The sequence below is a fragment of the Rhinolophus sinicus genome, linkage group LG13 (genome assembly GCF_036562045.2).
Source record: "Rhinolophus sinicus isolate RSC01 linkage group LG13, ASM3656204v1, whole genome shotgun sequence".
NCBI classification, from domain to species: domain Eukaryota; kingdom Metazoa; phylum Chordata; class Mammalia; order Chiroptera; family Rhinolophidae; genus Rhinolophus; species Rhinolophus sinicus.
This window is the reverse complement of record NC_133762.1, coordinates 25,069,249-25,092,037: the sequence shown is the minus strand read 5'-3', so window position 1 is coordinate 25,092,037 and position 22,789 is coordinate 25,069,249. Positions and strand designations below refer to the sequence as shown.

The window sequence follows — 22,789 nt, the reverse complement described above, 5'->3', positions numbered from 1 at the left end:
AGTCTTCTAGGCGGAAGGAACAGCATGTGCAAAGGCCCTGAGGTGGGACCATCCTTGGTCTGTTCCATGGATAGAAGAGGTTGGTGTAGCTGAGAGAGACGAGGAGGAGGCAAAGAGACTGTGTCAGGGAGGTGGGGCTGAGAGACTCTGGCTTTGACTGTGCGTGGGATGGGATGTCACCAGGTTGGAGGGGGGGTGCTGTGAGCAGAAGATGAGCATGATCTGAGTTGGGTTCTAACAGTCCCTTTGCTGTTGTGCAGAGAACAGATGGGGAGGGGAGGCGGGTGAGCAGGGAACCAGGGAGGAGGTTCTATGAACAATCCAGGTGGGCGAGGATGGGGGCTGGACCCTTGGAGGAGGATGTGGTCAGATTCCTGATATGAGCTAACAGGACTGGTGGGTAGCAGTTTGAGAGAGAGGGAGAGAGAGGAAGGAGAACTGGTGTTAGGAGGAATAATACTATTTGTTTTTCTGGAGGAAAACACATGCAAAGCCATTTCGGCAACTGGAAACCTGAGTGAAAATCACGCTGTCTTGTGCTGCGCTCTCTCTCCACGTGCCTGCACCCCTCTGTTATTTCACATGTGCAGAAATATTTTACTCACATGTCTTTTTCTCCACCAAAGTATCAGTACCTCTGGGGCTGATCCCACTGAGAACAACCCCATTGCTTTGTTGGTTTTGTCCCCAGCTGCTGTGATCGCGCCTGTTTCAGAGGAAGCGATATGTTTGTTCAAAGACTTGACACATCTGTGTTTTCTCCACTGGAGGAAGGATGATCCCAGCAGGGACACGTTTTGGTACCCGCGTGCTCCCTTGACAGCTGGTGGAATGTCAGGGGCTTCTCCACTGCTGGGCTCTTGCACTGGCTGTTCTCCGGCTTGGATCTCTGCCCCTGCCCCTCCTCCAGGTCCCTTTTAAATGCCACCTGCTTCAAGACTCTTTCCCTGACCCTATTCAGGGGCTGCATTCCACCTCCCCCACCCCAGTCACTCTCTGCCAGGTCACCCTGTGCTCACCACCATGAAGAAATGATTTTCTTCAATTCATATGGTCACAGTCTTTCTCCCCATCACTGTGTGGGTCCTGTGAGGGCAGGGGCCTGGTTCTGAAACACTCACTGCTGTAGGAGGTGGTGGTGCCCATCCTGATCCCCTTTAGTGGATGGGGTGCCCATGCCCAGCAGCTGCGGGTGGCAGGTGCTAAAGTCTCCCACCTGCGCTTCTTGAGAGATGCCCTTGGCCAAGTAGTGCTATCTCACCGGAAGGTGCCTGGGGTGCCAGAACAGGACCAGAACTAGGGAGAGGCAAGTACAAAGGCTGATCCTGTCTTTATTGAAAATTTTGACAGTTTGTTCATTGTGGGTTTTTGGCATTTGTCTTGGTTTTTAAAAATACAGCATTAAAATATGACTTACCTTGATCACTGAGTTTTCTTTTGGGTTCCCCTGAAATTCTGAGCCCAAAGGTTAGAAGTCCCAGTCCTGTTCAGAGATGGGGTCTGAGAATCTGTATTGTTATAGCCTTCCCAACCCCCACTGTGAGTCTCACAGAAGTGCTGAGCTTCTGTAGCATAACCATGTTGCCTAAAAAAAAAACAAACACCCAAATTTGGGAACTTGCTGTTTCCCCTAGAATTGTGATTTTCGCACACTTTCCCTGCTGTTTGGAGTTAGTCACCTGTACCAGGGTCAAAGGGAGACCCCATAGGGCAGGGGTAAGGGATTGTGGCCCATGGTTCAATCAGAACAGCCTTTATTTGATCAGATTTATAGCTAGATTTTTCTCCATCAGATTTCACATGGCTGAAAAAAATGCGGGAAAGCCATGATCATAACGTTGATCACAGACCTAGAAGCAGCGAGTGAGGTGTCCTGAGGCCTCCTGATTCTTAATTAGGGCCAAGGGCCCTCAAGCCCCATCCTGAGTGTGCAGGTCAGTATCTAAACCCCTTTGTTCTTCAAGGGAGGTCTTGAGAGGTGCTAAGTCTGGGCATCTGCTTTGGCCACCTGCTCCAATCAGAAGCTACGTGCAAGAAGATGCTAGAGAGCTTGACCTTCAGTGCTCCCAACTCGTCCTGGCACAGCTGCAGCTACAGCCTCTGTCCTCAGTGTGGGGGCGCTTCCCTCCTAATGCTGCCCCATTTCCTTCAAACAGTATTTGCTCTCCACTCCCTTGAATTTTAAAGGGCTTCTCTTTCTGTGTCACGTTTCCGGCTATTTAGCATTTTCAATTGTCTCCCGTCTCTCATAGCCACTTTGGAGGGGGGAAAAGGTCATTCCATAAACCCAAGGTATTATTACCGTGACAGCAGTGCCCGATCACTATGACACCCACCGGGCTGGGAAGGTATTGCTAATTAGTCAGAAAACTTACTTTGCAGGCGTGAGTCATGGAAGCAGGTGTCAGGGGAGCATTTAATGAGGCCCTCGTGACTCGGATGATATTTCCACTCCGCATCACTGCGTGTGTATTGTGTTGAGATGGCCGTGCCCCACCCTTTCTCCGAGAGAAAGAGGCGCTCTGAGGGCCTGCAGCCAATGTTAAAAGCAGACGCCTTTCTACTTTCTGTCCCTCTTTCCTGTTTCCCTTCATTTTTAATTCATTCATTCAACAAGTGTTCTTGAGCACCTACTAGGTGCCAGGACCTGTGCCGGGTGCTGGGGGTCAGCGGTGAGCCATGGGCCTCCTCCTGCTGGAGACAGACCATAACTGAGTGTTAACGAGGTGATTTTAGAGGTCAATAAATGGATGAAAAAGATCAAGCAGGGAAAGGGGAGAGAGTGGTGGTGGTGAAGGTACTGGAGTGGACTCTTTAGAGAGGTGGTCAGGGAGGTGACGGAAGGAGCCAGCCATGCAGTGTCCTATAGGAAGGGCATTCCTGGCATTGGGATCCACAGGTGTGAGGGCCCTGAGGTGGGAGTGGGCTGGGTGTGTGGGAAGAGCAGAGAGGAGGCCAGTGTGGTTGGGTGGAGTGAGCGAAATAGAAGTGGGGGCTGGAGAGGAGGGCAGGGCCCAGGTCATGTAGGGCGTTGGGTTTTATTCTCAACGTGATGGACAGCCCTGGCAGGGCCGTCACGTGATCAGATTTGTTTCAGAGCCATGCTTTCTGCTGCGGGCAGAGGATGGGCTGTGGCCAAGGATGAAGAAGAAAGTGGTGCTGCCATATCTGTGAGGGTGAAGACAGGCTAGTGACAGTGACCTGGGGGTGAAGGCCCCTCCCTGTGCCTGGCACTGAGGGGCGCTGGCCCCCGAGAGCTGAGTAAATCTGGTGGGCTGGCCTGGGGTCCCCTCTGCTGTGGGTTGTCCACATTATATAAGGTCGGAAGGTGTTCCCAGTTGGGTGGGTGCTCTCTCGGTCTTTGGGGGACACGGGGAGGCCTTGGGGGTTTTCAGACTGTGCTTCAGGCTGCCCAGGGAAACACGGCCCAACTTCCCAAAGCGTCAACCTCACTCTAGGTTTAGATTTAGATACAGGTAAATGATTTGAAGCATTTTTTTCAAGTATTAAAATAAACGTGGAGTAGAATTAAAAATATACACTATGTTTTAAAGACAAAATGAAGCAATTTCACCGATGTAGTCAGTAATGCTGACCAGCCCCCTTAACACTGTGCATTAAACTTTCAGGGGCACCTTGAGGGAAAAGTTTGAAGACCCAGGTGTGAAGGTGCGAAAGAGGAGAACAGAGGATGGGAGAGAAGGAAAAAGGGATAGAGGCCGGAGGTGAGAGGAGTCAAAGAAAAACAAGAGGGAGGGGATGCAGTATTTACTGGCAATTTCCCCAAGGGTACCGGTTCCCTTCTTTTCCATCCAAGCCCACTGGGGCTCTCCCAGGCCTGAGGGACTCAAGGAACAGACCCTTTACTTCCGGCGCCTATGCTGGCTGGTTCTGCTGGTAAACAGCTTCCTCTCTCAGGAGAGCTCCGTGGAAGCTTTTTCTCTCCTGTTCATTGGTTTTCTTTAGTTACATATGATCCACATTAAAGACAGACATGTTGCTGCAGCTGTTTGTATTTGTTTTTCTCTAGGCAGACCCATAAAGCAAGTCTTTGCTGGCATGTTATTTACATGGTGGAAAGAACAAGCCATCTCCTTGTCGAGGGAAACAGGCTTGGGGGCGGGGGTCGGCCGCGGGTGGGGGTGGGGAACCGTCCCGGCTGTGTGCTGGGCTCGGGATCAGCTCTGCTTCACTTCTGGCTGAGGAGGGGCGGGGATCGCTCTGCGGATGTTGTGGACGTCCTGCCCGGGGTGTGGTTGGAGCCAGTCCTATGCCAGGGCCGCAGTCAGAAGCAGCGCGTGCCTTTGAAGGCTTCTGCAGCGATAGCAACAGCTTCAAGCCGCAGAGGGCAGACAGGGCTGGGGGGTGTCCTGGTGGCGGCGGTGGCGGCGGTGGCGAGGTGTGTCCTCTGGCCTCAGTTCTTGTCTCTGGTGTCCGAGGAGGCACTTCCGAACAAGATGTCACTGTCCTGGGACATGCCACTCAGCTGCGACTTGGTTTTGATGAGGAACTGGGCCCTCCGGAACATCAGCCTCTCCTGTTCCTGCTTGAGCTCCAGGTAGGAACGGGAAAAGGTGTGGAAGATGGAGGTCACCGGAAAGGCCATGAGAAGGATGCCGCTGAGGATGCTGCTGAGCGCCACCACCTGGCCGGGCGTGCTCCTGGGTACCATGTCTCCATAGCCCACCGTTGTCATGGTGATGACGGCCCACCAGTAGCAGGCGGGAATGCTGGTGAACTCCGGGCTATCGGCCATCTCGTTCTCAATGACGTAGAGCAGGGGGGCAAAGAGGGCGATGGCCACGCACAGGAAGAGCAGCAGGAGCCCGAACTCGCGGGTGCAGCGGCGGGCAGTGAGCCCCAGCGTCTGCAGCCCCAGGGAGTGGCGGGCCAGGCGCATGACGTACAGGATGCGCAGAGCCCGCAGGACCCGCAGCACGAGCCCCACCTTGTCCAGGTAGCTGTTGCCCGTGCCCGGCTTGCGGCGGCTGGAGGCAGCGCCGTCCACCAGCAGGGTGATGTAATAGGGCAGGATGGCCACCAGGTCAATCAGGGTCAGCGGGCTCCGCAGGAAGCTGAACTTGCTGGGCGCCTGGATGAAGCGCAGGAGGAACTCGAGGGAGAACCAGCCCACGCACACCGACTCCACGATGAAGACGTTGTGGCACATCTGGGAGCACTGGCCCTGGGAGATAGGGGAGAGGTCAGGGCAGAGGTCAGGGCAGAGGTCAGCAGTCCCACCAGCAAGGAGCACCGAGCTCTGCCCTGGGCGGGGTGCTGGGTTTCCTGGGTGAAAGGTGGTCTGGGCACCGCCAACGGGCCTGTCTGTGTCGTGTGGCCCTGGGGCCTGTTTCTAGTCCTGCTTACTCCCTGGTGACTGCGTCCAGACCTAGGGTACGAAGTGCCATCCTGATGCTGACCACCCCTCATCTCTCTCTCTAGCCCAGGCCTCGCCCCTGAACTCCAGATCCTGGATGGGCTGCCTTCTTGGTGTCACCCTTGGCGGGAAGGGGGTGAGGGGCGGGTCAGACAGGCATCTCACACTCATCATGTCCTAAACCAGCCTCCTGAGTTCCTTTTCTTTTCTTTTTAAAATTATTTTTATTGAGATATAATTAACATGTAACGTTCAGTTGAAGGTGTACAACGTGCTGGTTTGGTACATCTATAATCTGTAATATGATGACCACCATAGAGCTAACACCTTTATCACAGCGCACAGTTATTATTTCTTTTCTGTGGTGGGAACATTTATGATTTAGTTGCCTTGCACTCCTGATTTCACCCGCCCACCTCTGGTCCCCTTCTTAGTGAGCAACGATCCCACCGCTCCTTTTCGGTTTTGCCCACATAATCCTCAGGGCATTTCACTGGCTCTTTACTTAAAATGATTCCAGAATCAAACCACTTCTCACTATGTCCACAGCTCCCACCCTGGTCCAGCCCTATCCTCTCTCGCCTGGACAGTTGTGGGCACCCCCCTCCCTGGATTTCCTCCCCTCTACGATCCGTTTTGCACACACAGCCAGAAGGACCCTGAGAATATGAATCAGATCCTGTCCCTCCTTGCTTAGTACCCTCTATGGCTCAGCAAGATAGCACATGTCCCCCACCTCTGGCCACCACTTCTCCTACTTCCTTGCCTCCAGAGACCTCACTCACCTGCCCCAGACTCACGGGCCTCCTTACTGCCCCTCCAACACCCCAGGCTCACCTCCCCAGCCTGGCCTTGACTTTCTGTTCCCCCTGCAGGGTTCCTTTTCCCCCAGACACCCACATTGCTTTGTCCTCCTTCCTCCAGCTCTTTGTTTCAATATCACCTGGCCAGGGAGGTTTTTGTGACCCACCTGTTTAAAAAGTCACCCCTCCCTTTGTCCTGTACCCCAATTTCCCTTATTCTGCTCTATTTGTCCATAATGCTCATCACCTTTTAATATGCTCTGTAAGTTACTTACTGATTATGTTTATTGTCTGTCTCTGTCCCCTGCCCCAGCAGACTGTAGTCTCACAGGATGGGGCAGTTTGTCTACTGCTGGGACCCCAGCGCTACAAAGACCCGGCACGCAGCAATTCATATTTGTTACCAGGGTGGATGGAAAAGCACTGGATTTGCATTTAGACAGGGGTGCCAACTCAAGGCCAGATGGGCAAAGGAAACGGGCCACGTGGGCAAAGGGAAGCCAGGTGCTATGGAGGCCTGCTGGAGAGAGTGGCCGTCCGGCTCAGCATCCCCTGATTGCTATCCTGGAATCACTGATTCAGCCTTGAGAATGCTTCATTGAGGTTTTCAAGATCTGCAGTTTTACATGAAATCTCCTGGGTTTTAAATATCGTAATAATTCAGTACAAAGAAAACACTCGATGGGCCTCTCAAACACATCCGTGTGCTGCATTTGGCATGTGGGCTGCCAGCTTGTCTCTCTGGAATATATCTGGATGGTAGACTATCTCCACTGGTTTTGGACCTCGAGCTCAAAGGGGGCTTTGGCAGTGAGGGAAGGTACAGATGGTTCCAGTCTGGGGCATCTTGCTGGTTCCAAGGCACAGCTGTTCTATGAGTCCTACTCTGATAGCTCTCTCTCTAGAAATAGGATAGAGGCTGGGAGATGAAATAATAGCTTGTCGGGCTCTGAGGTCTCCAACTTCTGGAACGGCCTTCCTGGAGTGCGCCCCCTCCAAGCATCCCCAGCATAATTGGTAGGCGCCTCACAGACCTTCCTTGGCTTGCGTCTCACGGGGTTGCCACAGTCCCCACTCCACTAGACCTGAAGCTCCTTGAGGCTGGAAGACTCATCCTGGTCACCCTGCCTCCTTCGTGATGCCTGAATACAGTAGGCACTCAAATGTGTGCTCAAGGAAGAAGTGAAACAGTGAACCCCACTGGTCCCCAAACTGAAGTCAAAGAACAGTATTTTCACTGAATCATGAAAAGGTCAGGTATTACTAAAATTTTTTAAAAAGCAAGTATCAGAAGTTGAATAAAGCAGCGGCTTTATTAGTAATTTCCTGATGAAATCAGGATCGCATATGTTGAAGGTAAAATGAAATCTATACTAAGTACAGGGACTTCCAGCCAGGTCTCAGATGAGTATTTTCTCTCTCTCTCCTTTTTTTTTTTTGGCAGGTGATAATAATCCTTACAGTTGGCACTTCCTGCATACTCATGCACTGGGCATTTTTCCAATCACTTCATGTGGACTCACTCGTTGAATCCTCACAACACTGTGGGGTGGGCCTGTTTATAGCCCCTTTGGACAGGTGAAGAGACACAGAGAGGTTAAGTAACTTGCCTAGCGATACACAGCCAGAGTGGACAAAATAAAATTCAAATTCTCGCTTCATCACTACCCCTTACGCTTATCAAAAGTTAATTTTATTGGTTGAGGTCTTACTACTCATTTTTAAAATTCGATATATAAAAAAGTGCTAGAAACCGTCTGTGGGTTATCAATACAATAGTATTGCTACTTCCTCCGTAATATATGCATGTGGAAAAACCCTCACGTGGTACAATCACTAATGTTCAATCAGAGAGTGTATGTAAAGCTTTGACACACACAGGGTACACAGCCAGTGCTCAATAAATGCTGGCTGGCGTCATATTCATGTTCAGTTCACACCACCAGTTCTCCAATGCCTATACAATTTGTACCTGTCTGAACCTTTTGGTCTGTCTTGAAACTTGCTTCCAGAACCCCCATGTGTGGGGAAGGGGTCCTGACTCCAAGGGTCTCACACAGAAGGAGGCTGAACCAGGGACCAAACGTCCCGGGGACTCAGCTCCCACCGAGAGATGCCACGTGGGATGGCAGGCCACGGGGCCCAACCATATAGCTTTTTAAAGAGAAGCTGGGAATTTGAGTTTCTAAATGAAAAACACCTCAGTTTTAAATGTAGACAGCCAAAATTTTGGGAAGCACAGTGTGGACAAATCACACACTTCTGTGGGACTATATTAGGTCCCAGGCTGCCACGTGGACTCACCCTTCCACATTTAAGAACACAGAATTTGCACTCAAGCAGACCTGGGTCTGGGCAAACTGCTTTGCCTCAGTGTTCTCATCTGTCAAGTGGGTGTGAGAACACCTTCCATACAGGGTTGCTGATAGATTCATGGAGAAGATAGGATGTAGGAACCCAGCCCCTGGCTCCATTAGCTGCCTAAGTGGTAGCCCTGAGAATTGAGCACATACCCTGTGTCAGGCCCTAGAGTATTCTCTTATTTAACACGAAGACGCGTGCACACATACCTATCAATACAAATTATATTCCAGGCCCAGAAAATGTTTCTGGGCATATTTTTATACAAAGGAATTAGGAAGGTTGAGAAAGGACTTAAGTCAGTGACATAGATTTTGATTGTATATGTCATGTGCTTAGCTCAGGGCCAGGTATATCATAAGTCAAAGCATCCATTTTTCACTCATTCATTCAACAGAGGGTGGTGGGGTGCCTTGCTGTCCAGCACTTGGTTCTAGACACTGGAGGCACAGTAGAGACCAGGACCAGCATGGAGCTCATATTTGAGTGTGGACGACAACATGTAATCATGATTATCGGGAGGGACTGGGGAAGCGACTGAGCCAGCGCAGTCAGGGAAGGCCTCCTGGAGGAGGTGACAATGTACACAGTGAAGGAGGTGGACTTCTGGGAGGAGGTGGCCTAGCAGACTGCTTTGTCGCCTGCCCTCAGAGGCCTTCCCTCAGTGCAGCGAGCCTCCCGACACAGCTGTGGGCTCTTACCTGCTCCTCCTCCTCCCTCAGGCTGGGCAAGGTGCTGATGGAGAGGTTGACAGCGGTGACGGTGACAAAGAGCACCGAGAGGCAGGCGAACACCTTGCCCGGCAGCCCCGAGTGCGGCCTCTCCACCATGTCGCGCAGCCTCCGCATGCAGCGGCTCAGGCGGCCGTCCCCCTCGGCCGGGCCCTCGCTGTCGTGGTCCTCACTGTCCAGCGGCTCGTCCTCGTCCTCCCGTTCCACCATCTCAGCGAACTCCTCCATCTTCTGCAGGTAGCGGCGCTTGCAGCAGCCGTCCAGGTGGTCCTCGGCGATGCCCCAGTACAGCAGCTCCTCCTGGAAGGACAGGGCACACATCTCACGCAGCAGCCGCAGCTTGCCCGCCCGCAGGAAGGTCAGGATGACGCCGAAGGCCCCTGGGTTGCGGTCGAAGAAGAACTCGTTGCAGGTGACGTCGTAGTCATCGCACACGTTGAGGATGTCGTCGAAGTTGGTGCAGGCCTTGAGCTGGCCCAGCCGCGTCAGCGGGAACTCCTCCAGCGTGGTCCAGGGCAGCGAGTACTTGATGCCGCCCACGTTGATGATGATCTGCCTCCGGCGATCCTCGGGCGGGCCGCCCTGGCGGGGCTCGTCCTGGGGTCGCAGCCGCTGCGCCCGGCGGTAGAAGACGCCCTTGAGTGACTGGCTCTGCGGGAGGAAGGCCGGGTGGAAGGAGGCGTCCGAGGTGCAGCTCAGGGCGCTGTAGTCGTAATCGGAATTGTCTCCCGGTAAGAGGGTCATTTTGGGCCTTCACATCCCTCTCGGGCCTGGGTGGGGGGGGAGGGAAGAGAGGAAAGTGGCTCCGAGTCTCAGCTGACAATGCTGATTCTGCAGATACTTGACTGTTACGGACTGAACTGTGTTCCCCAAACTCAGAGGAGGAGGTTCTAACCCGGCTGGGACCGTGCAGGGGGTGGGGCCTGAGGGCGGTGCTTAGGTTTAGATGCGGTCACCAGGGTGGGGTCCTCCTGATGGGATTAGTGCCCTTATAAGCACAGAGCCCTCTCCCTCTCTACCCTGTGAAGGTGTAGTGAGAAGGTGGACACCTACAAGCCAGCAAGAGCGTCCTCACCAGAACCGGACCCCGCAGGCACCCTGATCTCCAACTTTCAACCTCCAGAACTGTGAGCCACAAATGTCTGTTGTTTGCGTCCCCCACTCTAGGTATTTTGTTATGGCGGCCCGAGCAGACGACGGCATTCCCTTAGAGGGAAAAGAGCAACACTCTCATTAGCATCTCCCAAACGTCACAATTCCTCCTCAGGTATGCCATAAACGTGTACTGAGTGCTGCTGTATGCCACTGTGTGCCAGGCACTGCTTCAATCCCTGCCGAGCCACAGTCAAGGACAGACTCAGACGTGGTCCACGACCCCCAGAGCTCAGGTCCTAGTAGATTGTCACGCAATATCTGTACTATTCATGAACACTGTATTGTACATTAGCCTCAATTGCTTCTTGCATTTATTTAGCTCGGAAAGATAGCTTAGTGTAGACTAGTGGTTCTCAACCAAGGCCGGTTTTGTCCCCCAGGGGACATGTGGCAATGTCCAGAGGCATTTTTGATTGTCATGTCTGGTGGATGCTACTGGCATCTAGTAAATAGGGGTCAAGGATGCTGCTAAATGTCCTATAATGTACAGGTCAGAGAATTAGCCAGACCTCAACATCCACAGTACCGAGCAGGAGAAGCTCTGGTGTCACGGTTACAAGCATCGACTTTGGAGCCTCATGGCCCAGGCAAGTAACTCAATTTTGATGTGTTTCAATTTCCTCATCTGTGAAATGGTCTAATGACCTACTTCAATGAATTATCAGGACGATTCAATGAATTATGTACATAAGAGCACTTGACAGTGTGAGGCATATAGTACATACTCAATAATCGTCTATAATTACTATTCTTATTTATCTTAAAGGGACATCTTGTATTGCTCCCATAAATGGAAAACCTGTATTTGCCATAAATAAGAGGCAACGTCCAAAGAAACGCACAATTACGACAATAGTGCCATGTTTGCTCACGTATCAGCAAACACCATCTTGAGAACACAAAGGTGAACTGGGCAGGCACACTTGCTCCTCCAGAAGCCTTCCTTGGCTCTTCCAGCTAAATCGAGCTCCCTCCACCCCCCGTCCCGATGCCTTTATCTTTACCGCACTTACCACCCAGATTTAGAATTATCTGTGTGCAAGCCTGGCTCCTTTATTAGGCTGCTTGCTCCCTGGGGGAAGAGATGTACTTCACTCACCTCTCAATCACCGTGCCCAGCAGCATCAGGGCGCAAAGAAGTGCTCGTCAAAAATGAGTACATTTCCTGCTAGTGAGGCCAGAGTGACGAGGGCACTTCTGAGAAACTCAGGTCAAAATGTCAGCTTCCATAGACTCCTTCCTTCTCAGCCCTCAAAGCCAAGGGTTTGTGCTACTAGATTGAGATGGCTTATTCATTCATAGCTCATGGGCTGAATTTGGTTCACAAATATTTTGCCTGGCTTGGAGAAGATTTCGAAAAATTTCATGTAAAAATCCATATTCTTGGTTTCGCTTGAAAAACCAAACTACCTGACAACATTTGGCCCAAACTCCAGCCGAGAAATGACTGTCCTCTTTAGGCAGGGGATGTACGCTGCCAACTACCACCGTCCCCACCCCGCCCTGGTGTCTCCCTAATGCCTACTCTACTTCACTCGTGTATGTTTCCTTCCTGGCTCCTGGAGGCATTTGAGTTTGAGACCCCTAGATTATAGCAACAGAGCTCTCCAGAATCAAGCCAATCCATAAAAAAAGTAGTAAGAGTCTAATACTTTGTTTCCCCATTCCTTCCCCGGACCCAATCCCCCATGGAAGCAAGTGAAACCAGTAAATTCTATCAATTCCACATGGATACCCATTTCTAATACCTGAGTGTCAATCTGTGCCCTGGACACGTTCAGGGCACACACACACACACACACACACACACCCTGTATGGATGAGAAACAATGTTTAATAGGACCGAAGGGGTTTCCACATTGAAAAAGGGATCTTTCCTAACATGAATTCTACAAAAACAAATCATCACTCCACTCACTTATCTTTGGGGAGAGCTAGTTTCACAGGTTGGGTTTTGGAAAACTAGGGTACAACTGTGTTTGAAATAAAAATGATTTGATTTTAGAGCGTTGAGAATGTTTTTAACTTTATCTAAAATTGGAACCCATCTCCTCAGGCAAAGCCTGCCAGAATCCCCCGGAGGGCGAGAAGAGTCCCTTTTAGGCACTTCACATCAGTGATATCGCTTTTTAGCTCTGCTGTATCTTTGGTGGCTGTGTCTTTGCCACCAAAGATAAGAGGAAACATGACATTCTGTTTGGCGAGAATGGTGATGGAAGCAAAGGACCACTCCTGTCTTCCTGTGAGCCCCAGAGAGCTCTTGTGAAACCCCCACAGCTATAATACTCTCTTCGCTTGAGGAGTTTCTTCTTTCAACCCTCCCCGCTTGCCCTCCAGCAGAAAGCTCCCCCAATTAGCAATTCCCCCTTTCTTTCTCTCACGACTTGTGTCGGTTGTGAGTTAAAGCGTCAGTATCCTGTGTGGAAAGTTATCCTATCTCAGCAGACGGTTTAGTATAGAGACGAGGGAAGAAGTGTGCCTCGTTCAGGCCACTTGTACGTGGAGGGCCAGAGTCCCAGGAAGGGACTCCGCTGGAACCTGCTAAAGGAGGAAGGGGCACACTTCTCCCTGTACCCAGCCTGATGGGTGTGTGTGTGGGGGGGATGGCCCCACATGCCAGACTCCAGCGTCTCGAGTGAAGGTCATAGATTAAACAGGAATCAGAGTCCTGCTTCTGGAAAATCATGCTACTTTTCACCCAGCCTGATACCTTCACCAAAAAATCTGGTCCTTGAAAAGTTTTCTACAGTGTTCGGTCACTTCTAGAGCATAATGCATTATAGTGATTTTGCCGCTGAGGGTCTAGGAAGCCCACTTGGGGGACAACTTGCTGATCACCCCAAGCTGGGGAAGCAGAAGAGCCTAATGGCTCTGAAATCAGGAGACCCAGGGTCAAGACCAGTCACTGTGACTTTGGGCAAGTCATGTTTTACCTCTAAGACTCAGTTTCCTCATCTGAAGAATGAGAATATTAATAGCTTGTGTCTCCTTGAGTTGTGGTGAGGACTAAAGCAGGTGACAGGGGTGACATGCTTACCCCAATGCCTGACACACAATGGACACCCTCTGTATTATTATTATTATTATTATTAGCTAAAAGAGATGGTCTGTCATCCCCTCCCTCTACCAGCCAAGGGTTACTCCTTTTCTGATCTGATCTAGAGGGATTTGAACCCAGGCTTGTCTGGCCCCCAGAGCCCACTGTTGGAGGGAATGTGGTCTGATGCAGCCTCTGGGAAAGCCACCGGGGGTGCTGAGGGAAATGAAGGAGGCTGGTGTCCCGTGACCCAAGAATCTCACTCCTGGGTAGATTTCCCAGACCTCGGTCCACAGTGGGTCTTGGCAGATAGTGTCAGTAATAAATTATTTGCACTCAAATCCTTGACTCAGGATCTGCTTTTGGGGAATCCGATCTAAGAGAGGAACAAAGTACAAGAGTATGTGTCCCATCTTGTGGGTGGTGCTAGGACGTCCCCTAGCGTCCATTCCAGGGTGGGATGGGGAGTGGGACAACTGAATCATGGTCGATGCAGAGGGTGGACTCCTGTAAATGGCACAGGAATTAGAAGCAATGGGCCAGATGTAGGTTTAGGAACACATTTACATCTTAAAAACATGGTGCCGATTGGAAAAAGAAACAGAAGTGTATAGCATTATGCTGTTTATATCATTGAGCACACACACAACATTATATATTTTGCAAAGACTCACACACATGCAAAGGTCTCTATCAACCACAGGGAGGGGAGGGAAAAGGGAACAAGCATGGGGACCAAGGGGACAATGAATGATATGGCCCAGCACAGGCCAATGATGAAGAGTGCCATGGAGGAAAGAGTGTGGCTAACACAACTCTGGGATTTAACCCAAGAAAAGAAAAGTGAAGAACAACCAAGCTACCGGGTTCCGAATCGCCCTGGGTACTCAGTGGAGACACAGATTCCAGGGCCCCTCTTTAGACCTTCTCAACCAGAATGCCCGAGGGGGAGGCCCAGGAATGGGCATTTTGGAGACTCCCTTAGAAAGTGGGAGAGAGAGAGAGAGAGAGAGAGAGAGAGAGAGAGAGAGAGAGAGAGAGAGAAGTGGGTACCACGAATGCCTAGAGACCTCACAGGGGCTGGGGGTGCAAGAGCTGCCCTGGGCTTTGGCTGGGAGGCCCTTGCCCACCTTCTCAATGTCCTGGGGTTCTGGAAGGCTCTGTGGCTCCCGTGTTCTGGGAGCTTCACTGGAGAAGTGGCAACCCTCTGGTTTGAGAGAAAACCTGCCTTGGGAATGAATGCCTTGATCAAGTTCCCCTTCATGAGCCCGCAGATCCACCGACACTCCATACACTCTCTTTTCCTCCCTTTTGGGAGAAAGGTGATGGTTATAAGCAATGACCGAGGGCTGAGTACACATTTCCACTGATAAATGCTCATTTAACCCATAAGGAGTTCTGAGTGGCAGACCCAGTATGAGGCCCAGTCTGTGGTCAGGGTCTGATGGCAGGTGGGGGGTCGGAGCCTTGTGGGAGTAGGAGGGGGGAACGGGAGGGGACTGTGCTCTTCCATCCTATGCCTGTCCCTTAGGACGAAGCTCTCTGTCCCTCTTCTGAGCGGAAGGGGGGAATGCAGAGAGAGAGAGCTAAACACTCATAGTGCTATAATAATCACAGTCTCCCTTAATCGCACTTAGGGCCAGGTGGTGTGTAAAAGCCTTAATTGCATGACCCACGTCCTTCCCTAAGAGGCAGGCATTACCAGCAACTCCCCTATTTTACAGATGAGGAAATGGAGGCTTTGAGAAGTGAAAACTCAGGACGCTGGTGATAAGGGATGAAGCCAGAATCAACCAAACCTCTTTGACGGCATGTGACTGCCTCCCTGGGTCACCACCGGTTCCTGGTGGGGGTGGGCTATGTCTCCACCGTTTGCAGCGAGCCAGGGACTGGGTCTCTCATCTCTGTTTTGTATGGACAAGCTTTTGGAAGGTCTTTGGGGATGAGGAGAAGCAGAAAATTGCCCACAGCTGGGGCAAGCATCTTTAGTAAATCCTATTGTGCGTTTGCACAAGAGCAGAGTATGAGTTAGAAATCAACAAAACCCCTGGTTCTGTCAAATCCTGAGCTGCCATTTTGGCTTCTGGGCAGAAGAGCTCTCCTGTGGTGGAGACAAGCACTGGCCAGGGGTGGTGGTGGGGGGGCTCCTGTAGGCCAGGCTGCCTGGCTCCATTTACTAGCTGTATACCCTTAAGTAAGTGATTTCACCTCTCTGGGCCTGAGCGTCCTCAGCTGTGAACTGGGGTAGTCATCGCACTCACCTTGTAAGTGCATGGAGCTGTGACCAGCACATCATAAGGGCTGCGTTTGCTAGAAATGGCTGTGGTGCAGCAAACTTACCCCCATCCCTCCCCTCATATTTCCTTTCTTAGAGGAAGAATGGGAAACAAAAGACACCTTCCAAAGGTAGAACTTCAGTCATGGCTCTCCCTCTCACCTGGTGCTGAAGTCAAGTCACTCACTCGGCTGGGCCTCAGTTTCCCCGTCCTAACATAACTGATTAGAGATGTCCCTATGGGAGGCAGAATAACGGTCCCTCAAAGATGTTCACGTCTTAATTCCTGGAACCTGAGGATATGTTACCTTACGTGGCAAGAGCAATTTTGCTGGTGTGATTAAACGAAGGATCTTCAGATGGGGAGAAGACCCAGATGGTCCTGGATAATCTGGTGGGCCCAGTGTAATCACAGGAGGATCAGTGATGTGGGGCCAGAAGCCTCCAGACGCTGGAGAAGGCAAAGAAATGGATTCTACCCCAGAAGGAGCACAGCCTTGCCGACCCCTTGATTTTAGCCCTGCGATACCTGTTTTGGACTTCTGAACTCCAAAAACTAGAAGGTAATAAATTTGTATTGCTTTAAGCCACAGATTGGTGGTCGTATGTGGCAGTAGGAAAGTAACACAGCCTCCAAGGCAACTCTCTAAAAGAAAAGGATTTCTTCTTGGGCTCTTGGGTCTGACTGCAGGTGGGGTGCAGCGCTTTGGTTCCTCCTCATACCACGCCTCTCAACCTGTGTCATTGCCTAATTCTGAGTGGGGGTGGAGGGGATCCCACCCATGATGTTCTTTCCCTGCCAGCGTGGCTTCCTTGGTCAGGGTTAGGGCTCCAGGCTGGGCTAAGAGGCTGGCCATGCTGCATTAATCCCCAATTAAAACACTAATCAAAATGAATCCAGCCGCCAGCCTGGCCCAGGTCCTGCCGTGCTGGGTCTCTGAGAGGTGGTGTACCCACGTGGAGAATCTGTCTCTCTTAGCTACCTGCCACCCATCCTCATCACGATTCAACTCTGCTGGACCTCAGTCCTGCTTCCTTTGAGCTGGGACCCCAGTTCCTGGGGGAAAGGGGACATTTTCTGGGAGCTGGGTTCTTCCCTCCATCTCCCTGAGAAAATGTGCCAGAATCCCCCCCTCTCCCCATATAAAAGACAGAGGCAGCCTCTGGAGCTTCCCTACTGAGCTGCTGCAAAATAATACAAATGCACATTTGCCTTCTCCCAGGAGGTGTTTTGAGCCAGAAGGCCCTTTTCTATTTGCTTCCTTGCAGGGTGAAATTTGGAAACCGGGCTTGGGGGAGCAGTGGGGACCTTGAGACAGCAGGAAGGGGACACCTGTTTAAACAATCCCTCAGCTCTTTTCCCCTAGGAAGTGTTAAGGTCCTATGCAGTCTCTGGGGTAAGCGCTGTGGGGAGGTGAGGAAGGAGAGCATGGTTGTGCCTGCTGGCCAGCCTGCCTGAGGACAGGCAGGGGTGAGGCAAACTCACCACAGAGCAGGAGAAAATCGGAGGCACAATTATGATTCTATCTGTGGCACATTCACTTTATGTTCTGATTTTGTTAATCAAATACAGTTTGCTATATGACAAAAATGGCCAACAGTGACTGAGTGCCTGCAGCTAGGCTTTCTTGCCTTTCCCTTTTGGTTAATTCTACTTAGAGTGGCTTTTCCAGCCACCATTTGCCACTCAGGGGCTCCATTTCTGGGTTTAATGAGTCAATCAAGAATGGATTCCCAGACTCCTATATCTTTTGCAACTGGAAATGTTGACTCTTCATCACATATAAGGAAAGGGGATGTGGAGACACATCCAGTCAAGACAAGACACCCTTTAGGGATCCAGGGTCTAATTCCTTAGTCTCCGCTGGAGTCTCTTAGCCTTGCATCCAGGACACATCTCTCTGCTCTTCCGTTCCCTGGGGCATCTCCCTCACCTCTTGCCAGAGCCCAGCTGTGTGTCTGGTGCGGAGAATTCCAGGTGGTGGTGGGACCAGAGCCTGGCTCCCAGATCTGCCCCAGTCAGGTTTCAGGGTGCCCCTAGCCGGGGTTCAAAAGCCTCGGGACAGAAATCAAGGCTGTCTGATTTTCAGCACACTCACGGTTCCCTGTGAGCTTGGAGACTGTCCCATGACAGACCTGTTTGCCTTGGAATGGGCTGGTTTAGGGAATGACTGCTGAGGGCAATCTTCAGCTGCAAGCCTCACCCATCTTTCAAAGACACTTCCCTCCCACCCCACTCAGCAGGTGCCTCTGCAGAGCTCAGAGACAGAGGACACATGGGTCAATGTCAGGTCCGGCAGAGCCCGACAAGTCCAGTTGAGAAGGATGGCGTACTCTGGCCATGCGCCCTTCCCTTGGCCCCAGCACGGGGGCTGGTCTCCAGCAGTGCCAAACTTTCCTTGGAAATATGCACCAGTGAGGCTTGCCATAGTGACTCTCCCTGCAGTCATGTGTGTGGGTACCAAAAACACCCTTGTGACAAACCTCTGCTCAGATTCATAGAGGCAAAGCCTCCCGCTAGGCCCCCTCCACACGCAATGAATCAGACCAACTCCTGCTCCTTCCTCTCACCTCCCCCTGCACTTTTCTCAAGGTGTCAGTGAAGGGGGGGGGGTCTCTGCATCTGCCTCATCAACCTGGATGACTGTGGTGCTTGGTACCCTTAAAAGGCTTGAGAATAATAGCAAGTGCTTAAGAAAATGACTGCTGAATGGACCACTAACTCATAGACCCTATGGGTGGGAGCCTGCCTTCAATGTAATGTTAGGTCAGTTTCTTAAATCCTCTCCCCCTTCCCACCTCCTCTGAGGAGCTTTCTAAAGACCCTTTCTTCCTATGTAAGAACCTGTTCCAGACTCCCTTCTGCCTTTGAGAATGAATGCATTAAATGACCAAGGAAAGGCCATTCTATACCTGTGCAGTGACTTCTGCCTACACACAGAGGGGCTGTTGGAGTTGGCCACGGGGCAGGCTGGGGCCTCCTCAAGGGAGCAGCTGGGTCGTAATCTCAACTTCTCTCTAAACTGCCAGGGAGCTTCCACCCAGTCCTGCCCCCACTCCACCCCTCTCCTTCCCTGTTCTCTCCCCAACAGGGGCCTCAGTAACTGTTAAATGAATGGAATAATGAACATGGGGCATTTGGCATGGTGCGCTGCATGTAGTAGGTGCTCAACCAATCTTTGTTCACTATATGAATGAATGAACTCTCTTTTCCTTCCTCACCCCCAAACTCCGATCCATCCAGGCTGAGCCCCTCCTGGGTATGGGGCCCCTGAAGCTGACGTGGGGACCACCATTTTCCTTACCAGATGCTGGAGGCTGCGGTGATCAGAGCTGTCTTGGAATGCCTAGCGTCTAGCACACAGTAGGTGCTCAATAAGAGGCTTCTTGAGTTAGTGAATGACTCAATAAAGCCTACTGGTGGGAGGCTCCATTCCGTGCCTAAGCATAGAGTGAATGAGCAAGTGCCAGACGCCCCCCCTTCCACCTCCCTTCAACACTCCCTCCTACCGGGATCCTGTGAGGTGGAGACAAACCTCCACCACCTCCAGGAAGCACCCCCAGCGCCCCGGCCCAGTCACCGTGGCTGAGAACGTCCCCCACTTCTCACCCGGGATCCCTCGACAAGAACACAAGCTGGACCTGCACCGCGCCCGTGGCGAGCGCGCTCCACGCCACCGCCCGCAGCTGCACTCGGGTCCTCTGTCGCCCCAACCTCCCCACTCGGTGGGTTTGGGGGTCCCCGCCGGGGAGCCCGGGGCCACGTCCACGTGGAGCTGCCCCCGTGCCCAAGTTAGCGGGTGCGGGGGCCTGTCAGTGGTTCCGCGGTGCCCGGCAAGGCTGCAGAGCGCAAAGTTCCCACCTCAAGTTGCCGTCTCGGCGTCCCCGCCTTGGAGTTGACCGGGCCTCGGCTTGCGTCCTCCCGGCTGCCAGCGGGTCCCGGACGAGGATGCGGGGAGGCTGGTGACCGCCCGGGGCTCCGGCGCCGTCTCCCGGAGCCGCGAGCAAACTTCGGCCCCTTGGCCGGCCTCAGCTGCCTCACTCGGACCCACGGCTGCCCGCCTCTGCCTTGCGGTCCTCACCGGGCTCCTAGTGCGCCCGGAGCGCCGCGCGGCAGCCGCGGGAGGGCGGGATCAGGGAGGGGGCGGTGCGGAGGGAGGAGACTGAGCGCGGGGCGGGAAGAGGGGGCGGTGCGGGGAGCGGGGCGGTGGCAGGGAGCGCTGCTCCCGCCTCGCCCCGCAGCCTGGGCAGTGACAACAGACGCCGGCACCCGCGTCCCCGCGGCCCAGGTCGCCGCCGCGTACCTCGGATTGACAGCTCTCCGCGCGGCCCCTTCCGGAGCTGGGCCCCCGACTGCACGCGCGCAGCGCCCCCTACCACCACCTGCTTCTTCACGCGTCCCGCGCGCGGATGTCCCTCCGTCCGCCCGCGCTCGTGGCTCCGGCGCTCAGCTGCAGTAGGACGGCTCGCGCTGCGCCCCGCGCCAACCCTCTGGGGTCGCGCTCCATGTCACGTGCTTTCCCCGGCGGTGCCAGTGCGCCGCTGGTTCTAGACCTCTGGCATCACGGTCCCAGGGTCTACATGGGACACGTCAAGTTCCCATGCTCCGCTGCTCCGGGGCCGCCAGCTCCACGCGCTTCAACATTCTGTGGGCCACACGCGCTCTGTTTTGTGCCTTTCCTGGAGGTCCAAGTGCACCGCTGTCCTTGGCCCCTCACGCCACTGTGAGCCAGGACTGCAAGGCGCCTCGCAGCGCCCACTTCTTAGAGGCAGCACCGGCCGGGTGCCTTTCCCTCCAGGTCCGCGTGGCCCGAGGGTTCTGGGGTCCCTCGGCCCCGAACCCGGTGCACAGGCAGCTGGCTGGGAGCAACGCCTCAACTCAGAAATCGCGCTTTTGTCCCCTCAGAGTTGGTAGGCGTCGCGTTTTTGCTGGGGGTTGAGTTGAAGGGCTCTGCCCGACAGGTCGTCACAGCAGAGCCACCCTCTTAGGGTCGCTCACCTCGCATCCTCCTTTCCTGTTTCCCCACTGGCAGAGAACCCAAAAAGGACAGGAAGAAATGCTCCGTGACCCCGCCTGCGGCCTTCTCCTTAACGATGGGGAAACAGGCTCCGGAGTTGTGGGTGTCCGTTCTTTCTGGGATTTCAAGTCGAGAAAGAGGATTAGGGAGTTCATTCATTCACTGGGCAAAGCTTGGCTCACTGGTGCAGCGGAGGCGACCACACCTGCCCCCAAGAACTCACCTTCTGTTGGGGGGAGGGACAGAGCCAGGAGCACCGCTCACACGCAGGATTGCAGTCTGCCAGAAGGACAGGAGGAAGCCAGAGCAGGGTGGGGATACAGAGTGAGGGGAGAGAGGCCACCTTGGATAGATCTATGAGGAGGTGACATTTACACTGAGCCCGGGAAAGGGGGAAGGAGCCCATGGTTGGAAGATCTAGGAAGAGAGCTTTCCAGGAGGACGGACCAGCAAAGGTGATAACCTTGAAGCAGGAGACAGGACGGCATCTCTGAGGAGCAGCGGGGACACTGGAGAGGGTTCTGTGTGGGCTTTGGCGCTCAGGTGGTCCCCAGAGGACACTTTGAGAAACACAGCTCTACCTGCAGGATCAGACCCACTCCCATCTGCAAACTGGCGTTTCTCTCTTTTTTCTTAGCTCCTTGTCTGTCTCCCTGGTACACATCAAGCTCCATCAGGGCCAGGGCTACATGCTACCCCCCCACCCCCAGCACCTTCTACACTACCAGGCACAGACAGACCAGACTTCTGAAATAATTGTTGGGGTAACGCTCAGGACAATTCCATGGGATAGATTCGATCATCTCAGAGAGACGTGGGACTAGCTGAAGACCAGAGGATGGAGTTGCAGGGCAGGACTTCCCCAACTTCATTGTGCATCCAAGTCTTCCAGATGGTTGGCCCCACCCCCGAGTTACTGATTCAGTGGTTTGGAAGGGGCCCTGGGGATACTGATGCTGCTGGGATGGGAATCACAGGTTGAGAACCACTGATGCTCAAGACTTGAAACTCAACCCAGTCAGGTCTGACTCCAAAGCCCACATGAACTGCCAGATCCATTGGGGAATTCAAGCCTTTCTTCCAATTGTGTAGGGTCACCTGGGCCTTACGAGTTCCTCTAGGGAGGGCTGTCCCCGGGGGCTGGGCCTATTAGAATTCTGTGCACCTGAGTCAAATGTTGCGGTGACCCGTGCACAGAAGACCCCAAAACACTTGAGTGGACACCATCAGTAAGGACAATTCCTCCCTCTACCCCTCCCCCCTTCCATCCCACATACGCAGATTCATTTGCTGTGTCCAAGAGTTAAATTGTTGCCTGATCTTATCCCTGACTTGGGCTAAACTATGTCCAATAAAATTCTTTTAAATCCTTTTAAGGAATTCCCTCTTTGCAGTTCCTCCCTCCCTTTAGAGCTTTCCAGATTTTCAGCTCTTCATATCTTCATTTTCCTCCTGAGCAGCATTCCTTCCCAAGCTGTTGTGCGGACATGGATGTTGATGACGACTGTGAAAGTTTTCGGACAAGATGGGAGTCATGGCTGCTGGCTGAGCACCTAGCAGGTGCTGGGTGATTTGTAGACATCAGAGGCATACCCTGGGCCAATAAGAGGGCTCTGGCTCACAGACCTGTTTTTATTTGGCCCTGAGGGGTTGAATTAATTGCCAACCTTGAAAAATCGGGAGATTTCACATAACATTTTTTCTTTGGAAACATTGTGATACCTGGCTGACATGTCTTATTAGAGCAGTGTGCGGATGCTGGGCGCTGGCCCCGCTTTGCCTATGGTTTGCCCCTCAGCCACATCATATCATGTAAGTTACCACCGGGCCCCTGGAAGCATGACTTGCTGACCTCTCATCTCGGTAAATTGTTTAGGGTCACCCAGTAAATGGCAAAGCTGGATCTGAATCCAGGCCTGTCAGACCTAAAAGCCCAAGCTTGTCCCTGAAAAAACAAGCTGCTGTTAGTACTGGGGGCAGGAGAAGGATGTGGCGTCTCTGGCCCTGGGGAAATACCTTAAAAGGGAGTCAC

The 22,789-nt window shown here is 52.8% G+C and overlaps 1 protein-coding gene across 1 annotated transcript; it reads right to left on the bottom strand.

Moving 5' to 3' along the window:
* Positions 1-3,753: 3,753 nt before the first annotated feature.
* Positions 3,754-19,874, bottom strand: KCNG1 (potassium voltage-gated channel modifier subfamily G member 1). Its single transcript, XM_019726084.2, has 3 exons — positions 19,602-19,874; positions 9,243-10,042; positions 3,754-5,185 (listed from the first exon to the last, which is right to left on the bottom strand). Exons 2-3 carry the CDS (start codon positions 10,014-10,016, stop codon positions 4,415-4,417), a joined length of 1,545 nt encoding a protein of 514 aa, XP_019581643.1. The 5' UTR covers positions 10,017-10,042; positions 19,602-19,874; the 3' UTR covers positions 3,754-4,414.
* Between the last annotated feature and the right edge of the window lie 2,915 nt (positions 19,875-22,789).

Excerpts from the sequence above, each read along its gene's own strand:
- KCNG1 (XM_019726084.2), bottom strand. The coding sequence starts at position 10,016 with ATGACCCTCTTACCGGGAGACAATTCCGATTACGACTACAGCGCCCTG. Across the intron at positions 5,186-9,242 it reads TGAGGGAGGAGGAGGAGCAG|GGCCAGTGCTCCCAGATGTG; the intron begins GTAAGAGCCCAC and ends CCTATCTCCCAG.